We start from the raw sequence: 21,075 nt of genomic DNA on the forward strand, positions 1-21,075 counted from the left end.
AACCTTTGCAGACAACGTCCTGCATGCATCCTGCATCTACTATGTACAGCATTTTTGTTTTTTTACTTGAAGCTTATGTCTGCTTATGCGGCATCATCTGAGTTTCACTAATCTGGTTACTTTTTCTAATGCAAGTATTAACATTTTGCGTAATGCATAACATTTCATTTATTCTAAATTATGTAGGCTAAATTTGCTGTATAAAAAAATTATAATGCAGAAATTTATTTAGTTTCGTTTTACTAAACAGTTACACAACCCACTGTTGCGTATTGTTGCATGTTATTATGCAGGAATAAGAAACTGAAGCTGCTCATTGAACGTATTGCACATTGTGAATGTCAGCCTTCTGTCAGCCTCCTAATAACCACAGGCAAGCCTTGAAATTACTCATTAACCCAAACAATTCTCGCTATTTTCCAAAAGTGTGTGGAATAATCTCGACCAATACCTAGGTATCTCTGAGTCATGATTAACAATTCAGAAATGTTTCCTTTTAAACAGTGACAAAATATTTGGGTAAATCCCAAGTTTGGGTATGGCTGTCACCAAGGTTCATGGGAAAGTTACTGTTATTTTAAAGGACACCTATTATGGCAATTTTTACAAGCTATAATATAAGTCTCCGGTCTGCCCAGAATGTGTCTGTGAAGTTTGGGCTGTTTTCATGTATGCAAATGATTTACAGCTCCTCACCCACTTTCCAAAAAACAGTGAGTGCTTTCAGTTCAAATAGACCTGATTCCTGTGAATACAGTCTGAGACTTTAGTTTCTTACTATTGAGATGGTGAACAGCGTACAACTCGCTCATGGACTGTCAGTCAGTGACCGTGGGTGGGGCTTAATCAGTGCGATGCCACATTAAAAAGAAAATCAAAACGGCATGTCTAATGAGACTGCTTTGGTTTAATAAGGAATAACAACGGAGTGGTTTTTTTTTTCATTTTGGGGTGGTTGTGATCAGACACTGCCAAAACACGCACAAAATACTTGTAAAAGTGGATAATGCATAATATGTGTTCTTTTAGATGTTTACAGTCCAATGTAATTCACGTAATATAAATGCATCTGCCAAATGCATGGATGTAATGTAATGTAAGTGTAGGCTACTTGGTTTACTGTTCCTCACTGATTGATCCCAGTAGTGTTTTAATGTTAATTTGTGAGCATTTCTATACGCTTTAGTTGAAGCTGTACCATTTAGGTCTTTTCAGAGCACTGGAGAGTCGCGTCCTACATGTTTGCACAATGCATCATAAAAACTAATAAGCATTTGCTCCACACACATACCCTCACTGTTAAAAGAGGGGCAGTTGGCACCAAGTAAGCCTGATATTCAGTATGGCTCAAGGCCTTTGTTAGTCCCTGAATTTGTGTTCCTTATATACTGAATTACAATACAGGGAACTAGTAATAAGCAATGGACACCATTAGTCCTGTTTCTTTTGTGTATTTATAGTCCCCTTACTTCTGATGGCACCGGTTAGGACTTGTCCTCCTATGTAGTCTATGTGATATTTTTTATTTGAAGATTTTCGTACGTCCTGTTTTGCTTTGTGTGAATTGGATTTAAATCAGTGCATACAGATCTTTAACTTCTATTGTCTGAAAAAGAAAGTTCGAAAACCAGTTTAACTGCTTTATGATGTATTGTCTGACACAATTTCTTCTATTTAATGGTAAATGCATCATATTAATAGCACATTTAACAAAACAAATATGTACACAAATGTAAAAATCATATTTTTAATTATATGACCAGTGATGATGATGACCTAAACATAACCACTAAATTTTCAGCATCTAAGGGTGTTTTCACACCTAGTTCCTTTGAGCCCTCCAAATGCTCTCGGAGCAGTTCAGGGTGTATGTGAACAAACCAATTGATCTCAGACCCCCCTAAAAGGACCCAAAAGAACCTTTTAGGTTCTTTAGTGGTTCGATTTATTTTTGAGATGTGAAATCAATGAGGTCCCAGTCTGCTTCGCGTGTCGTTTGGACATTGTATCAAAATAAACTGCTGCACAAAAAAGCTGGGGTCTGAGTTCTTATGAAGTTGTGATGTGAACAAGAAATGGTCTGAGATCACTTCAGTTCTGAAGAGGACCAAAAAAAGAACTGGGTCTTCTTTTGAGTCCACTATTGAGGACTGAGATCACATTTGGCTAGTTCCTTTTCTTGTTCACTTTAAGTGAACTGGGTTTTTTATGAACTATATGTGAAAACACCCGAACATTTTACAGAGCATATTTATTAGCAGATCTTTTTTCTTTTTTTTTTTTTGCTAGGCTTTTCTATGAAAGTATTGGATTCCTTCTTTTGTCTCAAATTATGTTCTTTTTTCTTGTATCTAGGCCTAGGTATTAAATGCCTGTGGTTTTAGAGAAAAACGGGCTGTAAATACTATTTACAGCCCGTTTGTCTCTAAAACCACAGGCAAATGTGAGTCATCAACTTCATAGTCAATGTTTAGCAACTATTAATTTAGAAATTGAGTTTTAAAAACGTACATTTGAAAAGTAATTGACATTTTCAACTGCTCCTTGAGACACACAATTTTCAATCCTCTGCTGAACCACAGGCAAAGGATTGTGAGATTGTATTGTAGACAGCCTACATTTAAAAAGGAATACGTTTCAAAAATTCACCACATGATGGCGCCAAAGGTCGTGATGCCTTTCTACTTGTGTATTAATACCTGTGGAGGAACTTAACATTTCTTAGCACTTTAACTTTAAAAAAAAAAAAAACCTAGATTTTAGATTTAAGGATAATTAAATGCTTCGTGTATTCATGAGAAATAAAAATAACTGCCGGTGTAAATGACAAATCCATTACTATAAACAAATAGCAGTTACTGTAAACTCTATGTACGCTAATAACATTAACAAAATTTGTACATTACACCAGACTCATTTGTCTCATGTCCTCTTTCAAGAATGTGTGCGGTAGCCTACAGTACCCGGTTCCATATCTCAGTGGTTCCCAACCTGGGGTCCCTTAAAGGGCACCAGAGTTCACAGCGGAGGTGCTCAATATGCTTATCAGCGTTGTAATGGCAAAATCAAACGGAAAGATAGATGTGAATGTTTGGAGGGCTCTGACTGTAGTACATTTTTTTCTTGGGGTGGCTCCAAGAAAAAAATGATGGGAACCACTGCTTTATCTGACAAACATACTGTATGCTTAGCACAGTACAAATCAATTTGAGTTATTTCAACTACAATGCAAATCAACAAAGTTGCTTGGTGTGTTTATGTGGCAGTTAGAAGATCAGGCTTGTTGACCAAAGTTCACTGGTTTGTTTCTTATTGCCAACAATAAGCGGCTTAATGGTTGCAGTGTATGGTTTCCCACAGCTTTTCCATTACATAGTACCCCACGGTTTGGTTTGGGTCTGGTCGTGTGTGTTGTGTTGTGTGTGTGTTTACAACTCACTGATGGGTTTAATGGTTACTTGAAAATGATGTTACTTTCACATTTTTCACTTAATGAAGTTTTACATTTGTTAATTGATTTATACAGTTTTCTGAATTGCTAAAACACTACACCCCAATCTCTGAACCAAATTCATAGTGGCCTAAACACACCAGCACATGAAGAAACCGTATAACCTTTGGCGTTATAATCATTCTTTTCCTTAGCAGCTGAGACAGAAAAAAACATTCAGAATATAAATCTATTGCCTGCCCTGCACTAGTTTAGTTAAAGCAGTGCTTCTCAAATAGTGGGGCGGGACCCCCAGGGGGGGCTCGAAGTGACACCGGGGGAGCGCGTGAGACCCTGGGGAAAATACTTTTTCAGGAAGTGATTTTTTTGCACCGTCACATAAAGACATTACACCCCAAACACGCTGATAAGCCGCTTGAGTTTTTTATTATTATTTATTGATTATATTTAATTAAATTTTTCAGTATCAAATGGTCAAAAAATATACTGTAAATAAGGATTGATTTTTTTATTTCAGGCAAATTGATGCATTTTAAGTCTTTTCTGTTACAGACTAAAAAACAATGTTAATAAAGTTATTCTTTGTTGTAAGTTGATTGATATTTCTTTTTTTGTGTTTTCTTTAATGTTAATAAGGATACAATGCTTTGCAGATGTGTCATTTTATAGACAAATTATACTATTTACAGTCGCGGAGTTGGGGGGGGGGCGCGAAATGTTTACTTCTTCCTAGGGGGGGCGTGACAGAAAATAATTGAGAAGCACTGAGTTAAAGCAACACCAAAGAGTTGAGACTGTCGGGTCGCGGCCCTGTAGTTCGAGTGAAAACTACAAAAACTTGCTTTACGGCAGACCTACAATCCAATCAGAGCCAGCTTTGCTGCAGTAGTCTAAATTATCTACGACAGTAGTAATGGACAATTCCGCTTCCAACCTGTAGGGGGAGCAAAGAGCAAAAACTATTTAGTGATGCTTTAAAGAACAGCTGTTTTGTAGAGACAATCTGTGTATGTGTTTCACAAAAAGTTTAATTTATGGTACTGCATAAAATGATGTCAGGACTTAATAATGATTGGTCTGGTACAGCACTAAGATGTTACTGTTATGCATAGACAATTCGTGCACTCATAGTTAACAGCCTGACCACATATTCTGTATGGATAAATTGCAAACATATACATCCATCTGTTGCTAATGATCAGTGACATGGACTTTATAAGCAAGAAACAGGTTAAATATATTAGAAACATCATCTCATTAAAACAAAATTGACTGCATTGGAAACAAGAAACAAGAAACTAAATGAATAAAGAAGGACTGATTATAATGAAAACACACAAGCTATTGGATGAAAGGTTTACATTTTAAAATGGCAGCCGCAAACAAGTGTGCAGGAAGCTGTCAGAGAGATTCTTACCTTTTTATCTCATTATCAGTAGAGCCACAGAGTCCCTGCTATAACACTGCTAACGGTGCTATTATTCTAAAAAGAGCTTAGTTCAACTGCATCATTTGCACCAATTAACAATAAGGAACAAGATCTGTAAACCTGATCAACATTGATTTATGTTTTGATATTTTAACATGTACTCTCTAAAACTGATAACTTAAAAAAACAGCATGACAACATATGTTTGTTTGGTTATGCCAATGTCCTGTTTACTTCAACATAAAAGTGACAGATTTTAAATCATGATCAATGGTGTCTGCTGACCTAAATATAATCAGAAACACTGACTTTTTAGAAAGCATTTCTCTTTTTTGATGTTTTGATTAATGACGCATATTAAAATATACATTTATTGCACTTCGATGTGAAAACCCATAAGTCTTTATTTGTGAGTTACTGTTTTCTATAAAATCATCCTACATAATGCAAAGAACATTGTATGAATCATAACCTAGATATTTAATATTGACTGAGCAAGGTCATGTCAATGGTTGAAATGTGAAATCAATTTTTGTAGTAAATACAGTGTCCTCTAAATGGCTACTTGATTTCTTTCATACAAAAATATCTGAAAGATTTCTTGGCAGATGGGTCTTGTGATGGTGTTGTGCCTTCTGGTTGACTGTGGCTGAAACCTGTAGTTTGATCTAATGACAGTGTATGAAAAAGATAGAGAATAAATCATATTAAAGTTATTTATTTAACTGTATTATCTATATTAGCCTATCTGATCAGCAGTGTCCTCTAAATGGCTACTTCTTACCCAAAGATCTTAAAGTATTCGTAGCAGATGAGTCTTGTGTTGGTGTTGTGCTTTCTGGTTGACTGTGGCTAAAACCTGTAGTTTGATCTAATGACAGTGTATGAAAAAGATAGAGAATAAATCATATTAAAGTTATTTATTTAACTGTATTATCTATATTAGCCTATCTGATCAGCAGTGTCCTCTAAATGGCTACTTCTTACCCAAAGATCTTAAAGTATTCGTAGCAGATGAGTCTTGTGTTGGTGTTGTGCTTTCTGGTTGACTGTGGCTAAAACCTGTAGTTTGATCTAATGATAGTGTATGAAAAAGGAAAAGAATAAATTATAATAAAGTTATTTCTTGTATTATATATATTAGCCTATCTGATCAGCATACAGTGGGTCTCATTCACTAAGCATGCGTACGCACAAATTTGTTCATAAAATGTGCGTACGGACGTTTTAATTTACAAGTCATGATTCAACAAAAACGTTCAAACTAAAATTTATTTTAAATGTATACAAAAACATAAGAAAAACTTAGACCACATGTACGCAATAAACAAGGAATAAAAAATGAACAAGGAAAAAATATAAAAGATATAACACAGATATATATTATAGGGTTCTTTTTCTTGTTCATGATTATTATTATTATTGCAAACATTTAGAAGAAATTTTAGTATGAAAGTTTTTGTTGAATCATGATTTGTAAGTAAAAACGTCCATACACACAATATACGAACAAATGCGTACACATGCTTAGTGAATGAGACCCAGTGTCCTCTAAATTTATTTATTTAACATTTATTAGAGGATCAACCCCATGAGATGCAACATCTCATTTTCATGGGGATCCTAAATGGCTACTTGCTTTATTCCTACCCAAAGATCTTAAAGTATTCGTAGCAGATGGGTTTTGTGTTGGTGTTGTGCCTTCTGGTTCACTGTTGTTGGGATCTGTAGTTTGATGATCGAATAATAGTGTATGAAAAGGAAAAATAATAAATCATAATAACGGTATTTCTTCAACTATATATTAAAAAGTAGTCTTGGATTTAATTTTGTTAAAGTTCTTATGTTGTTTGGCTCATTGTAGACATTTAAAAAGCCATTATATTAAGACGTTTTGACAGACCAGATCTTTTTATCTTCTATTATCTTAAAAAGTCTGTATAGAAGAAGTTACCAAAGTTACAGACCTTAATTGAATTAAATAAATAAAAGAATAATTGAGCAGGACCTGTTAAGCAAATTGCATGAAACTAAATAAAAATGAAATTATTCCCAAAATATAAAGTATTTGTGAGTTCTGTATAAAGATTTAAACAACCTCAAAGATTATTTTGTGGTAATTGTTAGCAGATGCTATGAGCCTAATCTGTCAATGTAAACGTAACTTATACTACATTTCTTATACTACATACTAGCTAAAAGTGTACCTGTTCAAATTGTGATAGGTGGTAAAGACAAAAGTGACTATATTTAAACTTTTGTCATCCAGTTAAGCTTAAATGAGGTGAAATATGTTAAAAAAAATAGGATACTGTTATTATTAAAAGACTATTGCACTTGTGGTTGTGATTTTGTACAGCTTACTTTAAATATGTATGGTGAAGCATATGAACACTTACCTGGTTCTGTTACTGTCAGATTCACAGTTGGAGCTTCATTACAGTAATAAAGTCCAGAGTCTGAGAGTGAAACATTCTTTATCTGTAGTGATAAATCATCCAATATACTATAACGCTTATGAGGATCTGAAATTAGTTTTCCTGTCTCTCCATCTTTTTCTGCAGTGAGAATGTGCACCCTTGTTCCATCTCTGTCTTTACTCCATGTCACTTTCCCTTCATGTTTACACCCAAGAATGACATCCTCTCCCACACTGACACTCCGATTGAATATTTCTGTCAAAACAAACACAAATGATCAAAGATAATTTGCTGTAAATACATTTCAACTACTTCTTGCTGGTTTTGTATTTGTTATAATGACTACTTTAGAATGAAATCCAGACTAATAATGTCGTCTTACAATATAATCTTCTCTATGTACACCAAATAGGTGAAATTAAAATATTAAAACAAAATAACAAGTTCATGTCTCTGATTTGCACTGGATGTAAAGTCTCTGGAGTATAAAACACTGCTACTTACTGCTCTGAGATGTGAGTATGTTCACGTAGAACAGAAGACACATTAAGAAAAGATGTTTCATTTTCTGCTGTCTGTGTGAAAATCGGATAAAGATTTGTTTGAAAGCGGTACATACAGTATGTACACAGATGCGTCTGTTGCAAGTGACTGTGGGTTAAGGGAGGGGTCAGTTGCAAACATTGCGACATTTCAAAAACTGTTGCTATGGTAATATATCATATATAATATCATAATATAAATAATAAAAGAGCCTATAGTTGTACATCTACTTCCCTTGTTCTGAGGTCTGAACAAACAACAGAGGTCTTATAAAAATAGTGTACAGCTAAGTGATGACTGTTCAGCTCTCCAACCACATGAGACTACAACTCATTCAGTTTAAGTGACCATATGCACAATAATAATCACATTTTTATCATATGACTAACGGTGCCTGCTGACCTAAACAGCATCAGAACCACTGATTTTTCTGAAAGCGTCTAACACTTCTCAGAGCATATTTATATGCAAGACCTTAGTTTAATTTTTCCCCATTGCGTAATAAAGAGTATGAATGAGTGCATGAATGTAAGGCAAAATTTGTAAAGCAATTTGGATGGCCATTGGTCTGTGAAAGTGCTATATAAATGCAGTACAGTCTCACATTTACCACAATATTAGAGTAAAAAAGAGAGAAGAAGAATTAATGGCAGTCATATGCTTTTTTCTAAGTATATTATTATATATTGTACTGGTAGGCCTGGCCTTTATGTTTTTTCTTATGTTCTTTTTATTATCGTAGAAGATACTGTATGTTGTTTTCTCCTATTTCTCAATGTTTCATATTTCAGTATGTTTTATGAGTTCCAGTAATTCTAGCTTGAGTTCTGTTAAGTAGAAAGAAACTGTAACATGCTTACATATTTTAAACTTATTAGACTATCAACTTATTACTTTAGGATTTGAGCAAGGCAGAGGACAGAACATTGTGTTCTGTTAGAGGGTGTTTACACCTGGTGATGCGTTTTGGTCGATCACAAGTGGACGACATTAAATAGGTCTACAGGTGTGAAACATTTTGAGCTCGTCCACTTTCGACCACATTCCGAGGTAGTCGAAAGCACATTTTGTGGTGTAGACGTGCACGTGGTCAAATGTGTTCGAGCAGCCACTGGCCCCTAGATCATTAGATTATAAGAAAATCAACCCCATAAATGATTGTGAACACAAATATTTGTCGCCGGTCGGATGGATGGATCACTAGTGTCTCTCCCCTGAGTTCCACCTCGAGGAGGTCCCCAAAGATACCCCAATGATCGACACACGAGAGGATAAGTAACTTTAAAACTAACTTTATTTAATTTAATTAAAATGTTCTTGGGAAGGGGGAAGGGAAATCTAAAATGACGTCTTCTTGGTGTCTTTGCAGACAGGAAAGGCCCGGGCGCCAAGGGCCACGTGCCCACAGGGGAAAGTGGGAGAGGGGACTCGGTGCTCCTTTGTTCCCACGGCTGGTGAGTATTATTCTCCTGGGGCCTGTTGGCCTCCTCCAAGTGAGGTTGCGGACACGTGGCGCCCTCCTCTTCTCCTGGAGGCAAAGACACAAACACACAATAAGTGTATGGAAACGAGTATAAGCTGCTACCTTCAAACAGGCGAGATTCCAGAAGTCAAGGCTGGGAAATATTTTTGTCCCTCTCTTCCTCCCCACAGGGCCGGGGCGGCGTCTCTCTTTCCAGAGACAGGGGACAACCACACACACCACGGCCGAACTCCTATAATTGCAAGCACAGGTAAATAGATGTTGATACCAGCTCCACTTGATTTAACCGACTTCTCCTCTCTCCTCTTTCCACAGGCGTCTTGGTCGGCTATCTTCCTTCCCGGGGCTTCGAGGCCCTTGCAGCTCGTGGTGCGGCGCCCCTACGGTCACAGCAGGAAAACAAAGTAAGTATCACTTTTAACTTTATACGGCACCTCTCCGTGTTCCACCAAGCGCGCCGTTCTGGGCTTTACAGGGCTTTCGAGGTAGGTATAGCGTCAGCTCGATATAAATACTCTGGGGTTTCACTGGACGTGCTGTTCTGAGCTTTACAGGGTCTTCAGATTCAGATTCATTCTTTATTGTCCCCGTTAGAGGAAATTTGTTTCCACAGGGTCTTCGAGGTAAGTATAGCGTTAGCTTGATACAAATACTCTGGGGTTTCACTGGACGTGCTGTTCTGGGCTTTACAGGGCTTTCGAGGTAGGTAGAGCGTTAGCTCGATACAATGACTCTGGGGTCTCACTGGGCGTGCTGTTCTGGGCTTTACAGGGCTTTCGATGTAGGAATAACGTTAGCTCGATACAATTACTCTGGGGTTTCACTGGATGTGCTGTTCTGGGCTTTACAGGTAGGTATAGCGTTAGCTCGATACAATGGCTCTGGGGTTTCACTGGATGTGCTGTTCTGGGCTTTACAGGGCTTTCGAGGTAGGTATAGCATAAGCTCGATACAATGACTCTGGGGTTTCACTGGACATGCTGTTCTGGGCTTTACAGGGCATTACAGGTAAGTATGACTATTTACTTCACTATGGACAGCGTCTTGCTTCAGTCGCTGTATCTGGATTCCGGGACTACACAGGTGGGTATTTTACAAGGAAAACCATACATCACCTTGGCTTCGTTCAAGGGCTAAGGAGGGCAGGCGATTACCAGCTTCACCACTACTCGTTGGACCGGACACCACTAAGGTCGTCCCGGGAGAGGAAGATGAATGGACCCGCAATGCGGTACTCGTGCTGTCAGACTGGTGCACCACTTCCTGACCCCTTCCACGGGCCGGCTGGATACCTAATTCAGAGCGACAGGCAGCTGGACTCTCCACAACACAAGATATACATACAGGTGAGTAGACACATTTGAAAGTATTCACCACTCCCCGTCGAGCAGTATGGTCTTTCCCCCACAATACCTCACTCGTTGCACTCAATCGGCTTCCTCCTCACTTGGACACACAGGCTGGAATTATAGGTGGATGGTTACAAGAAGATGGTTGCTGCCACCGCAGTCCATGTAGCGCACACACAAGTTGGCTTGACCTAAATGTAGGTACAGACAGCAAGAGACACGGCACAACACTGCAAGACTTCAGGTGCACACTTGTCAAAAAGCACACTCACCCACTGCAATATACACACACTTTAGTGATCAGAAAGGCCGGTACTCCACACTACATCAAGACTTCTCGTGGGAACCACTGGAACCTTGCACTCAGGTAGCGCTGTTGTTATGTCAAGTAATCCACTCAATGGTATAGGTTGCCCCGTTTGGTCCCTGGCTCGCACACCGGCTTCGTTCTCCACGGTGGGGCCACTAAAACAGTGCACAGTCTCCACACACAGAATTAATTTCCACTTGCTGATGTCCAATGCAATAAACACACTGTACTCACGATTTCTGTACGACTGTCCTTCTCTCACTCGTTTTCTCCTTCCAGCAGGCTTCCGAACGGCCAGAAATGTTGTCTGAGTTCCGCCGTGAGATCGGCTGTATACTCCTACTTTAATGCAACACACATGCAGGTGAACACATACCCCTTTAACTTTGGCCTCTTCAGACCCGATCCGTTGTTTTGCTCACAACTGTCTCGTTCTGCCAGCAGGTCCTTCTTTAATGCTTCTGCCTGTTCGCCCCGTGTCTACAACAGCTTCAACGCCCTTCGCCCACAGTAGCTCGTCTCCAACACACCACAGCAACAACGTCAACCTCCTCACCGTATCTCACATGGTTCCTTTATACTTGCTTCAAGCTGTGAATTGCCCAGCCAACAATCGCCACGTCATCGCCTCCATAGATATGTATAAAGGCTAGATGTGTTAGGCGGAGTCTCGAATGTCATCACCTGGCGGCCACCTTACCTCAGACAGCTCGCTCACTCGTAGCATTGTGTTTAATGGTGCAGGTACATTTAAATGACCATAACTTGCTCAATTTTCTACCGGTTTTCAAACGGTTTGGCTTCTTACAAACGTTATTAATGTGGCTATAATTCTGGATGCTTTAACATGATTCATGAAAATTATTCATTAAGTTTGCAGTGTCATAGGTACATCTCTGACGTTTATAACAAACCAAACAGTTTGAAAATCGGTAGTTTGTTTGAGCAAGTTATGGTCATATAAAAGTACATGCTCCATTAAACGCAATGTTACAAGTGAGGAAGTGCCCCGTGGTAAGATGGCCGCCAAATGCGGATGTTCCACTCAATTGCAGCAGCGCAGGCCAAACATCTAGCCTTTATTATACATATCTATGATCGCCTCCACCTGTTTTATTTGTTTTATTTCCCATTTGCACTGATTTGGTTGCCCGGAAGTGGCGGGTGTTTGCATACTTCGGTCCGGGCGGAACTCTCTCTCACCTCTTTAGTTCCGCCCTAAAAGTCACTCATGACATATTAAATATGATTGGTGATTAGTGACCCTAACAGCTGTTACACATTCACCTGATTAACCTCTAACTGTCAACTTTCCACTGTTTAATGTTCTGTATTTATATGTGTTTGAAATCAATTATTGAAATCAAACTTTGAAACTTCTAATCTAAATATATAGGATTTAAAAACATTAGCCTGGATTTTACAGACAGGATCAAATAAGATGATTCTTACAGTTAGTAAATCTGATAAGCAGGTTTAGTGTCCTTCAATGACTACTTTATACAAAATATATTCATACAAATATATTTTTTAAATATATTTTTTAAATATAGCAAGAAAACAGATAAAATATATTTGAAAAATATAATTAATAAAATCAGCATGCTGGTAAAGGCTGCTGGTAATGAAAGCTCATGATACATTCTGTATATGTAGGCCTACTTTTATTAAATATTAATGTAGATTTAAACACTCAAAACCTAAAAAAATACAAAAAAATTGTAGTTTAAAATGTTTACGTTTATAAGCAAAATGCCATGCAAAGAGGAAACATGTTTAATAGCAGAAGCACAACCACAGATCCTGCTAACACTTGATAACCACTTATAATAACATAAACAAATGCATAGAAATGCAAATTAATATATTTTGATTAGTACATTTAACTGACAATGCTTTTCCTAAAACATACATTTATTGCACTTCAATGTGAAAACCCAGCGAAAGTATTTGTTTCCTCATCCTATATAATGCAAAGAACATTGTGTGAATCATAACCTAGATATTAATATTAACTGAGTAAGGTCATGTTAATGCTTGAAATGTGGAATCAATGATTAAAATCAAACTTTGAAACTTCTAATCTCAATATAGGATTTTACAATTTTAGCCTGCATTTCACAGACAGGATCAAATAAGGTGATTCTTACAGTTTTTGTAGTAAATCTGATAAGCAGACAATGTCCTCTAAATGGCTACTTGATTTCTTTTATACAAAAAGATTTGAAAGATTTCTTGGCAGATGAGTCTTGTGATGGTGTTGTGCCTTCTGGTTGACTGTGGCTGAAACCTGTAGTTTGATGTAATAATAGTGTATGAAAAAAGGAATAAAATAAATCATAAATAGTTATTTCTTAAACTGTATTATATATATTAGCCTATCTGATCAGCATACACCATGCGTACGCACAAATTTGTTTGTAAAATGCGCGTATAAACGTTTTAACTTACAAATCATGATTCAACAAAAACTTTCATTCTAAAATTTCTTCTAAGGGTCGGTTTCTGGACAGGGATTAGACTAGTCCTCCTAGACTAAAATAAATGTAAGAGCTGTCCAAACAGTGAACAGCTTGCACTGACATATCTTAAAATACATCAGTGCCCTTTGTTTTCCCTCAAAATGCACACAAACAATGTTTTTAGTAAGGCATGTTTGTTCAAACTAGTTACATTTCCTAATTAAACTTAGGTCTAGTCCTGGCTTAAGCTAATCCCTGTCCGGGAAACCGCCCCTAAATGTTTGCAAAAACGTAAGAACAACTTAGACCACACGTGCGCAATAATCATGAACAAGGAAAAAGAACCCTATAATATATATCTGTGCTATATCATTTATATTTTTCCCTATCAGAGGTGGACAGAGTACACAGCTTCATTACTTGAGTAAAAGATACCCCTTGCAAAATTTTACTCAAGTACAAGTTAAAGTACAACAGTCAGATGTATACTTAAGTAAAAGTACTGAATCTGTTTTTAAAAGAATTTGAGTATCAAGAGTACAAGAGTACATTTTCTAAATATTGCATTACTACTCCCACACTGCACGTTGAACCACTTGAGATGTTTGACATTGAATTTTTGTAGGCGGTGAAGTTTTGTTTTGGTAAACACGGCAAACACTTGAAGCGAAAACTATCATTAAAATAGTCTGGCAAAGTTGGGCCACGGGTTGTCATACATTCCCGGGATGGACCTGCTGCGTCTTCATCCATTGTTTCGTCCATGGTTTCATCTCTTATCTAAATTTGACCATGGTGACTTTGGCGGAAAGCTGAAGGTGATTGCTGATAGGCTGTCCCAATCAGTGAGGCCTGCACAATCCAATTACGTTTAAGAGAGGGAAATAACAAATTGAGGGTTTACGAGATTTTTCCTTTTTTTTTAGAAGAAGTAACGAGTACTTACAGTTATGGATAAAAATGTGGGGTAAAGAGTACAACATCTCAAATGTACTTGAGTAAAGTCATGAGTACTCCCCAAAAATGATACTCGAGTAAAGTACAGATCCCTCAAAATTGTACTGTACTCAAGTAAATGTACTCTGTTACTGTCCGGCTCTGCCTATAATATATATATATATATCTGTGTTATATAATTTATATTTTTTCCTTGTTCATTATTATTGGGCACATGTGGTCTAAGTTGTTCTTATGTTTTTGTATACATTTAAAATTAATTGTAGTATGAAAGTTTTTGTTGAATCATGATTTGTAAGTTAAAACGTCCGTACACACATTTTACGAACAAATTTGTGCGTACCCATGCTTGGTGAATGAGACCCAGTGTCCTCTAAATGGCTACTTGCTTTATTCTTACCCAAAGGTCTAAAAGAATCCACATTAAAGCACTTTACAATGCTGGGTGGTCTTTGAGACAAATGGACAGGTGGTCTAATAAATTTGTTAATAAATATATGACAAACCTGTTGGTGTGGTGGCTCCTGGTTGACTGGATGTGGTTGTCTCTAATACAGCAAACACACACACACAAACTTGTGAATTAAAGGATTTATAATAACTTTAATAACAATTATAAAATGAATGTCGAGGGCTCCTCACATGCCACGGCCCTATGTACTAATTCACCCTTTCCCCCCTTTTACGACACCCTTGATGACATGTAGCAGCATACATTGGGAAAATGTTATTGTCATGAATGAATTGATGGGTTTTTCCAACTGATACATCATTGCAAATAACCAGGATATAACTAATAAGCACAAAAAGTCCATGAAGTCACAATAATAATCTATTTGATCAACAAACAACAATATAACAAACAATTTGATCAAACAATACCTTTTGTTGAGGTAAATTTTGAATTGCTGGAGTTAGATTGAGTTGGTTGAGTTGTATTGGTAGAGATCACTGAAAAGGAGCAAAAGTAAAAAAAAATATCATTATAACTGTATGTTTATTAAGCTCAATATAAAGCTCATTGATAGATTGTCTGAAATTAGGGTATGAATTATGAAGCAAACTAAAATACTTTCTGCCCCTCTCAAAACAGTTCAGAACAGAGAATGTATTGGAGAGCTGTCGCAATATGTCAATAACTAAATAAATATATCATGTTAAGAGTGTTCCCATTAGACTGATATTGACAATAACTGGTGGTAAGGCTGTACAGTGCACCATATATGTGCTACGAAAAAATCATTTGTGCCATAATTTAATTTACCACAGTTTTATGTTAACTACAGATCGGCTGCAAAACCTCTCTTCGCACAGCGGTGATCCAAGCTCGCCATCTCTCCTCATGTTTATGAAACCGAAAAACATTTGTTAATTTCGACAAGGTATTTGTTCAAGAGGTCAGTTTAACCACTAGCCAGACCATTAAATAAACACAGACTGGAAATTAACTTCAGGCCAGGTGAGGAACCGCGACAACATGTGTGTTAACTGTCTATAAAAATGAGTTTTAATGGTTGAATATTTTACTTAGTCTAATTAATTTCTGACTTCAAATTTGGGTATAAAAGCACAAATTCAGTTTGAGATCCCTCACTCATGTTCAAAATGGTGAAATGTTGAGTACTGTCTGAAAAGTTGAGAGTCCACATTAAAGCACTTCACAATGCTGGATGGTCTTTGAGACAAATGGACAGGTGGTCTAATACATTTTTTAATAAATATATGAGTACCTGGTGTTGGTGTGGTGGCTCCTGGTTGACTGTAGTTGGATCTGGTTGTCTCTAATACAGCAAACACACACAAACTTGTGAATTAAAGGATGTGATTGAATTTTAGCAGGTAAAGGATCTTTGTAAAAACAACTGAAGGTCTTTTACTTGTAACATTTACCTAGAAGATTTAGTTTAGTATGACATATATTCTCATACTCACACAGATGCTTTACTTAATATAATAACTATATAGATATTATATATAATATATGAGGAGCTCAGATGCAAAAGCCGCTAAAGCTGCACCTTCATCAAAAATGAAATAATGATAATAATGCTCTTGGCATATAGGCCTACTATACATTCATCATATACCTTTGCTTCAAATCTGTTTAATCCCGGCCTCAGGCCATTCATTAATACTGATTTGTTGGCAGAATCCATTAAGAGTCTGATAAAAAAGCAAATTTACAAGAAAACATGTCAGATGTACTTAGAGGGTTTTGCATATGAACTCTATGAACTTTATAACTCTATATCTAAAACTTTAGAGATTCAAGAAATATTTGAGTTAAGCTTGTGTAGGTGTGGTGGCTCCTGGTTGCCTGTCGTTGGATGTGGTTGAATCTAAACAAATACAGCACACAAACTCATGAATTAAGGGATTTGTTTTGTTTTTAGCATGTAAAGCATCTTTATGTATTTTCTGAAAACAACATTGTTTCAATAAAGTAAATTAATAGGGGTAGAATAATCTGGCATACATGTTTGAATTTCTATTAATCTTTATAATTTAAGGTTTGCGATACAATATCACAGCAATTTGTAATTACTTTACATATTAGCAAACTGGTGTCTACTTTGTATTTTTTTTTGTGAAATCTTTGTACATTTCTGTACAATCTGCTTTCACTCTAGTGATGGTTGTGTTTAGCGGGGGGGTCAAGGGTGACGCTTCATCCTTGCTTTTTTCTAATGTTACAAATTCATAAAATATCAACCACCTCTTTAAATAATAATGATTTCATGTGAGATCAGGTGAGAATTGAATCATGAACACTTACCTGGTTCTGTTACTATCAGATTCACAGTTGGAGTTGCATTACAGTAATAAATTCCAGAGTCTGAGACTGAAACACTCTTTATGTGTAGTGATAAATCATCCAATACACCATAACGGTTAAGAGGAATGGAAAATCGTTTTATTGTCACTTCATCTTTTTCTGCAGTGAGAATATCCACTCTTGTTCCATTTCTGTCTTTACTCCATACCACTTTCCCTTCATGTTTACACCCAAGAATGACATCCTTTCCCACAGTGACACTGCGATTGAATATTTCTGTCAAAACAAACACAAATGAACAAAGATAATGTGCTATAAATACATCTCAACTACTTCTTGCTGGCTTTGTATTTGTTATATAATATACTATAGAATGAAATCCAGACTAATAATGTCGTCTTACAATATAAGCTTCTGTATGTACAACAAAATGAAATTAAAATATTAAAACAAATTAACATGTTCATGTCTCTCATTTGCACTGGATGTAAGGTCTCTAGAGTATAAAACACTGCTACTTACTGCTCTGAGTTGTGTGTATGTTCATGTAGAACAGAAGACACATTAAGAAAAGATGTTTCATTTTCTGCTGTCAGTGTGAGAATCAGATAAAGATTTGCTTGAAAGCGGTACATACAGTATAGATGCGTGTCTTGGACAAGTGACTGTGGGTTAAGGGAGGAGTCAGCTTTTGCAAACATTGCGACATTTCAAAAACTGCTTAATAAATACACTGAACTACTGCAGAAACTGGACATAATGAATTAAAATAAAGTTTTTATTTTTGTTGCTGTAGTTTTGGGTGTGGTGATCATATATAAAATCATAATATAAATAATAAAGAAGCCTGTAGTTATACATGTAGGGGAGACCGGGGCTGGTTGTCTCACAGGTTGGTTGTCACACTGCTTATTCCAGACACACTATGGCACTGTGGTACAATTTTGATATCAATCGGTTAGCCTTTAATAACTTACTCATTTGCATTTGTAATTTTGCTGAGCAGACACAAAACATTGAGGTTAGGAGACAATTTTTTATTTTTATGGGTCAGAGTAAATTTTCATGTTGGTGATGTTTTTGTGTTGAGATCTTGTATGATATTAGTCATTCAAAAACAAAACACTTATTAAAAAGCTAAAAGTAGTAGCTTTATTTTGAGTCATCTTTTAGCGATCAAGTTAAAGCCGTGTGCCAGCTAGCTTATCATGTTTGTCAAGAAGTCAGTTGGGGATGGTTGTCACATAGCTTGCGGGGTTGGTTGTCACATAAGAATATTGGACATGTAGACCTTTTAAGACTGTTTGTCTGTTTGTTTGTTTGCCCGGAAAATAAAATAAATAAAGCATTAAATAAAGAGGTTTTAACACTAAAAATTATTTCATTTTATTTCTCAACACAGTAGACAATAGGCTTTATGCCCAGCTGCACTACTTCCTGAACTTCAGCCAGCTTCTTGTTCCTGTCTGCCATTATTGGACAAACTGATTAATCCAGGTATGCCTGACCTCAGTAGTCACAACAACAATAATCAGACACACCTGGATTAATCAGTTTGTCCAATATTGGCAGACAGGAAACACGGAGCTGGCTGAAGTTCATAGTGCAGCTGGGCATAAAGCCTATTCAAGTAACTGATCACCCACTTTAATCCCATTGCTTAAACATAATGGGCATTGATCACAACTATCATAGGGGTGGATTCATATTAAAACTTATTTGGAGTTTCTAGCTTAAAAAACTAAAAAGTAACACATTATCTTTTCAGATCCCAATTTATCATTGAAATCCTTTTGAACCTCTATAGGGACAACCAACCCCATACCCTGTGACAACCAACCCCGTGATGGGGTTGGTTGTCACATTGTGTCAGAGTGTCTTTGATGGTTAATTACTTCCTGTTACAATACATTCTAAAAATAAAAAGTATACACATTTAAAGCCAAGACTCCAAAGTTTCATTTCATGTAGGAATTACTGCTGAAAGATTTTTTGAAGATGAGCAATTCATGCATGAGTAAAAATTGTGACAACCAACCCCGGTCTCCCCTACTTCCCTTGTTTCGAGGTCTGAACAAACGTCAGTGGTCTTATAAAAATAGTGTACAGCTAAGTGACGACTGTTCAGCTCTCCAACCACATGGGACCACAACTCTATAGGTTTAGTTAAAGTGACCTATATGCACAATAATAATCACATTTTTATTATTATGACAGCATCAGAACCACTGACTTTTCTGAAAGCGTCTAACATTTCTCAGAGCATATTTATATCTAAGACCACTGTTTTATTTTTTTCCCCGTTGCATAATTCTTATGTGTAAGAATGAGGGTGTGAATCAGTGAATGTGAGGCTAAACTTGTAAAGGGCTTTGGATGGTCATTGGTCTGTGAAAGCACTATATAAATGCAGTACATTCTCACATTTACCATAATGTTAGAGTAAAAAAGAGAGAAGAAGAATTAATGGCAGTCATATGCTTTTTTCTAAGTATATTATTATATATTGTACTGGTAGGCCTGGCCTTTATGTTTTCCAAATTAAGTTATTTTTATTTTTGTAGAAGATACTGTATCTTGTTTTCTCCTATTTATCAATGTTTCATATTTCAGTATGTTTTATGAGTTCCAGTAATTCTAGCTTGAGTTCCATTAAGGAACTGTATCATGCTTACGTATAAACTTATTAGACTACTAACTTAGTTATTACTCTTAAGGATTTGAATAAAGGAGGCATGGGACAGTACATTGTGTTCTGTTAGAGGCTGTTTACACCTGGCGATGCATTTGATCGGATAACAAGTGGACAACATTAAATAGGCCTACAGGTTAAACAGGGTGTGAAACATTTTGAGCTCTTCCACTTTCGACCACATTCAGAGGTAGTCGAAAGCACATTTTGTGGTGTAGACCTGCACGTGGTCAAATGTGTTCGAGCAGCCTCTGGCCGCTTGATTATTAGATTATAAGAAAAACAACCCCATAAATGGCCATGAACATAATTATTGAATATGATTGGTGATTAGTGAGGGGATCTCAATGTAAAAAAGCATTTGCTAAGGAAACGCTTTTTGTCACATTCTACAGCCACTCTATAAGACCGTAGACCTTTCTTGCAAGAAATGAAAACATTTAAAAGGTCTACTGTCACTTACTAGGAAAATTGCCAAGACAAAAATGTTGTTCTGGTCATTCTAAATATTGTATTAGAAGAAGCATTAGATTAAGTTTTTTTTATAACTGACCAGATTGTGTTCTTCCTGCATTATCTTCTACAGTAGTTGCTATAGATGAAGTCACTGATGTGTAGATGAACATTAAAATAGTTTGAATACATTTTGAGAGAATTAATTAGTAGGACCTGCATGTGCATGTGTGTCTCAACTCACTTCTACCCACTCACTTTTGAAAAGCATTTACCCCACTCTGTTCCTCTCTGAAACAAATAAGCTGACAGCATCTACCTGAGCTGCTGAGTCCACCACAATCTTTAAGAAACATCTGAAAACACAGCTGTTACACATTCACCCGATTAACTGTTAACTTTCCACTGTTTAATGTTCTGAATTTATATGTGTTTGAAATCAATGATTAAAATCAAACTTTGAAACTTCTAATCTCAATATAGGATTTAAAACGTTAGCCTGGATTTCACAGACAGGATCAATAAGATGATTCTTACAGTTTTTGTAGTAAATCAGATAAACATGTAGTGTCCTTCAATGACTACTTGCTTTCTTTCATACAAAAAATATATACACAAATATATTCATACAAATATGTTTTGCACAAATATATTTGAAAAATATAACTAGTAAAATCAGCATTTGCACTGCATGGAAAAAAACAAGTAAAGGCTGCTGGTAATGAAAGCTCATGACATTCTGTATGATAT

The 21,075-nt window shown here is 36.6% G+C and overlaps 1 protein-coding gene across 1 annotated transcript; it reads right to left on the minus strand.

Annotated features, from left to right (window-relative positions):
• Window positions 1–4,491: 4,491 nt before the first annotated feature.
• LOC129449854 (uncharacterized) lies at window positions 4,492–18,629 on the minus strand. The gene is made up of 6 exons (XM_073859334.1): window positions 17,703–18,629; window positions 17,181–17,456; window positions 6,531–6,605; window positions 5,868–5,954; window positions 5,665–5,751; window positions 4,492–5,548 (listed from the first exon to the last, which is right to left on the minus strand). Exons 1-6 carry the CDS (start codon window positions 17,761–17,763, stop codon window positions 5,442–5,444), a joined length of 693 nt encoding a protein of 230 aa, XP_073715435.1. The 5' UTR covers window positions 17,764–18,629; the 3' UTR covers window positions 4,492–5,441.
• Between the last annotated feature and the right edge of the window lie 2,446 nt (window positions 18,630–21,075).

This window comes from Misgurnus anguillicaudatus, chromosome 21, assembly GCF_027580225.2.
Source record: "Misgurnus anguillicaudatus chromosome 21, ASM2758022v2, whole genome shotgun sequence".
Lineage (NCBI taxonomy): Eukaryota > Metazoa > Chordata > Actinopteri > Cypriniformes > Cobitidae > Misgurnus > Misgurnus anguillicaudatus.

Coding starts and splice junctions, on each gene's coding strand:
- LOC129449854 (XM_073859334.1), bottom strand. CDS start 17,763: ATGAAACATCTTTTCTTAATGTGTCTTCTGTTCTACATGAACATACAC. Junction 17,457..17,702: donor CATACACACAACTCAGAGCA/GTAAGTAGCAGT, acceptor TTGTTTTGACAG/AAATATTCAATCGCAGTGTC. Junction 5,955..6,530: donor GAATACTTTAAGATCTTTGG/GTAGGAATAAAG, acceptor CACTATCATTAG/ATCAAACTACAGGTTTTAGC.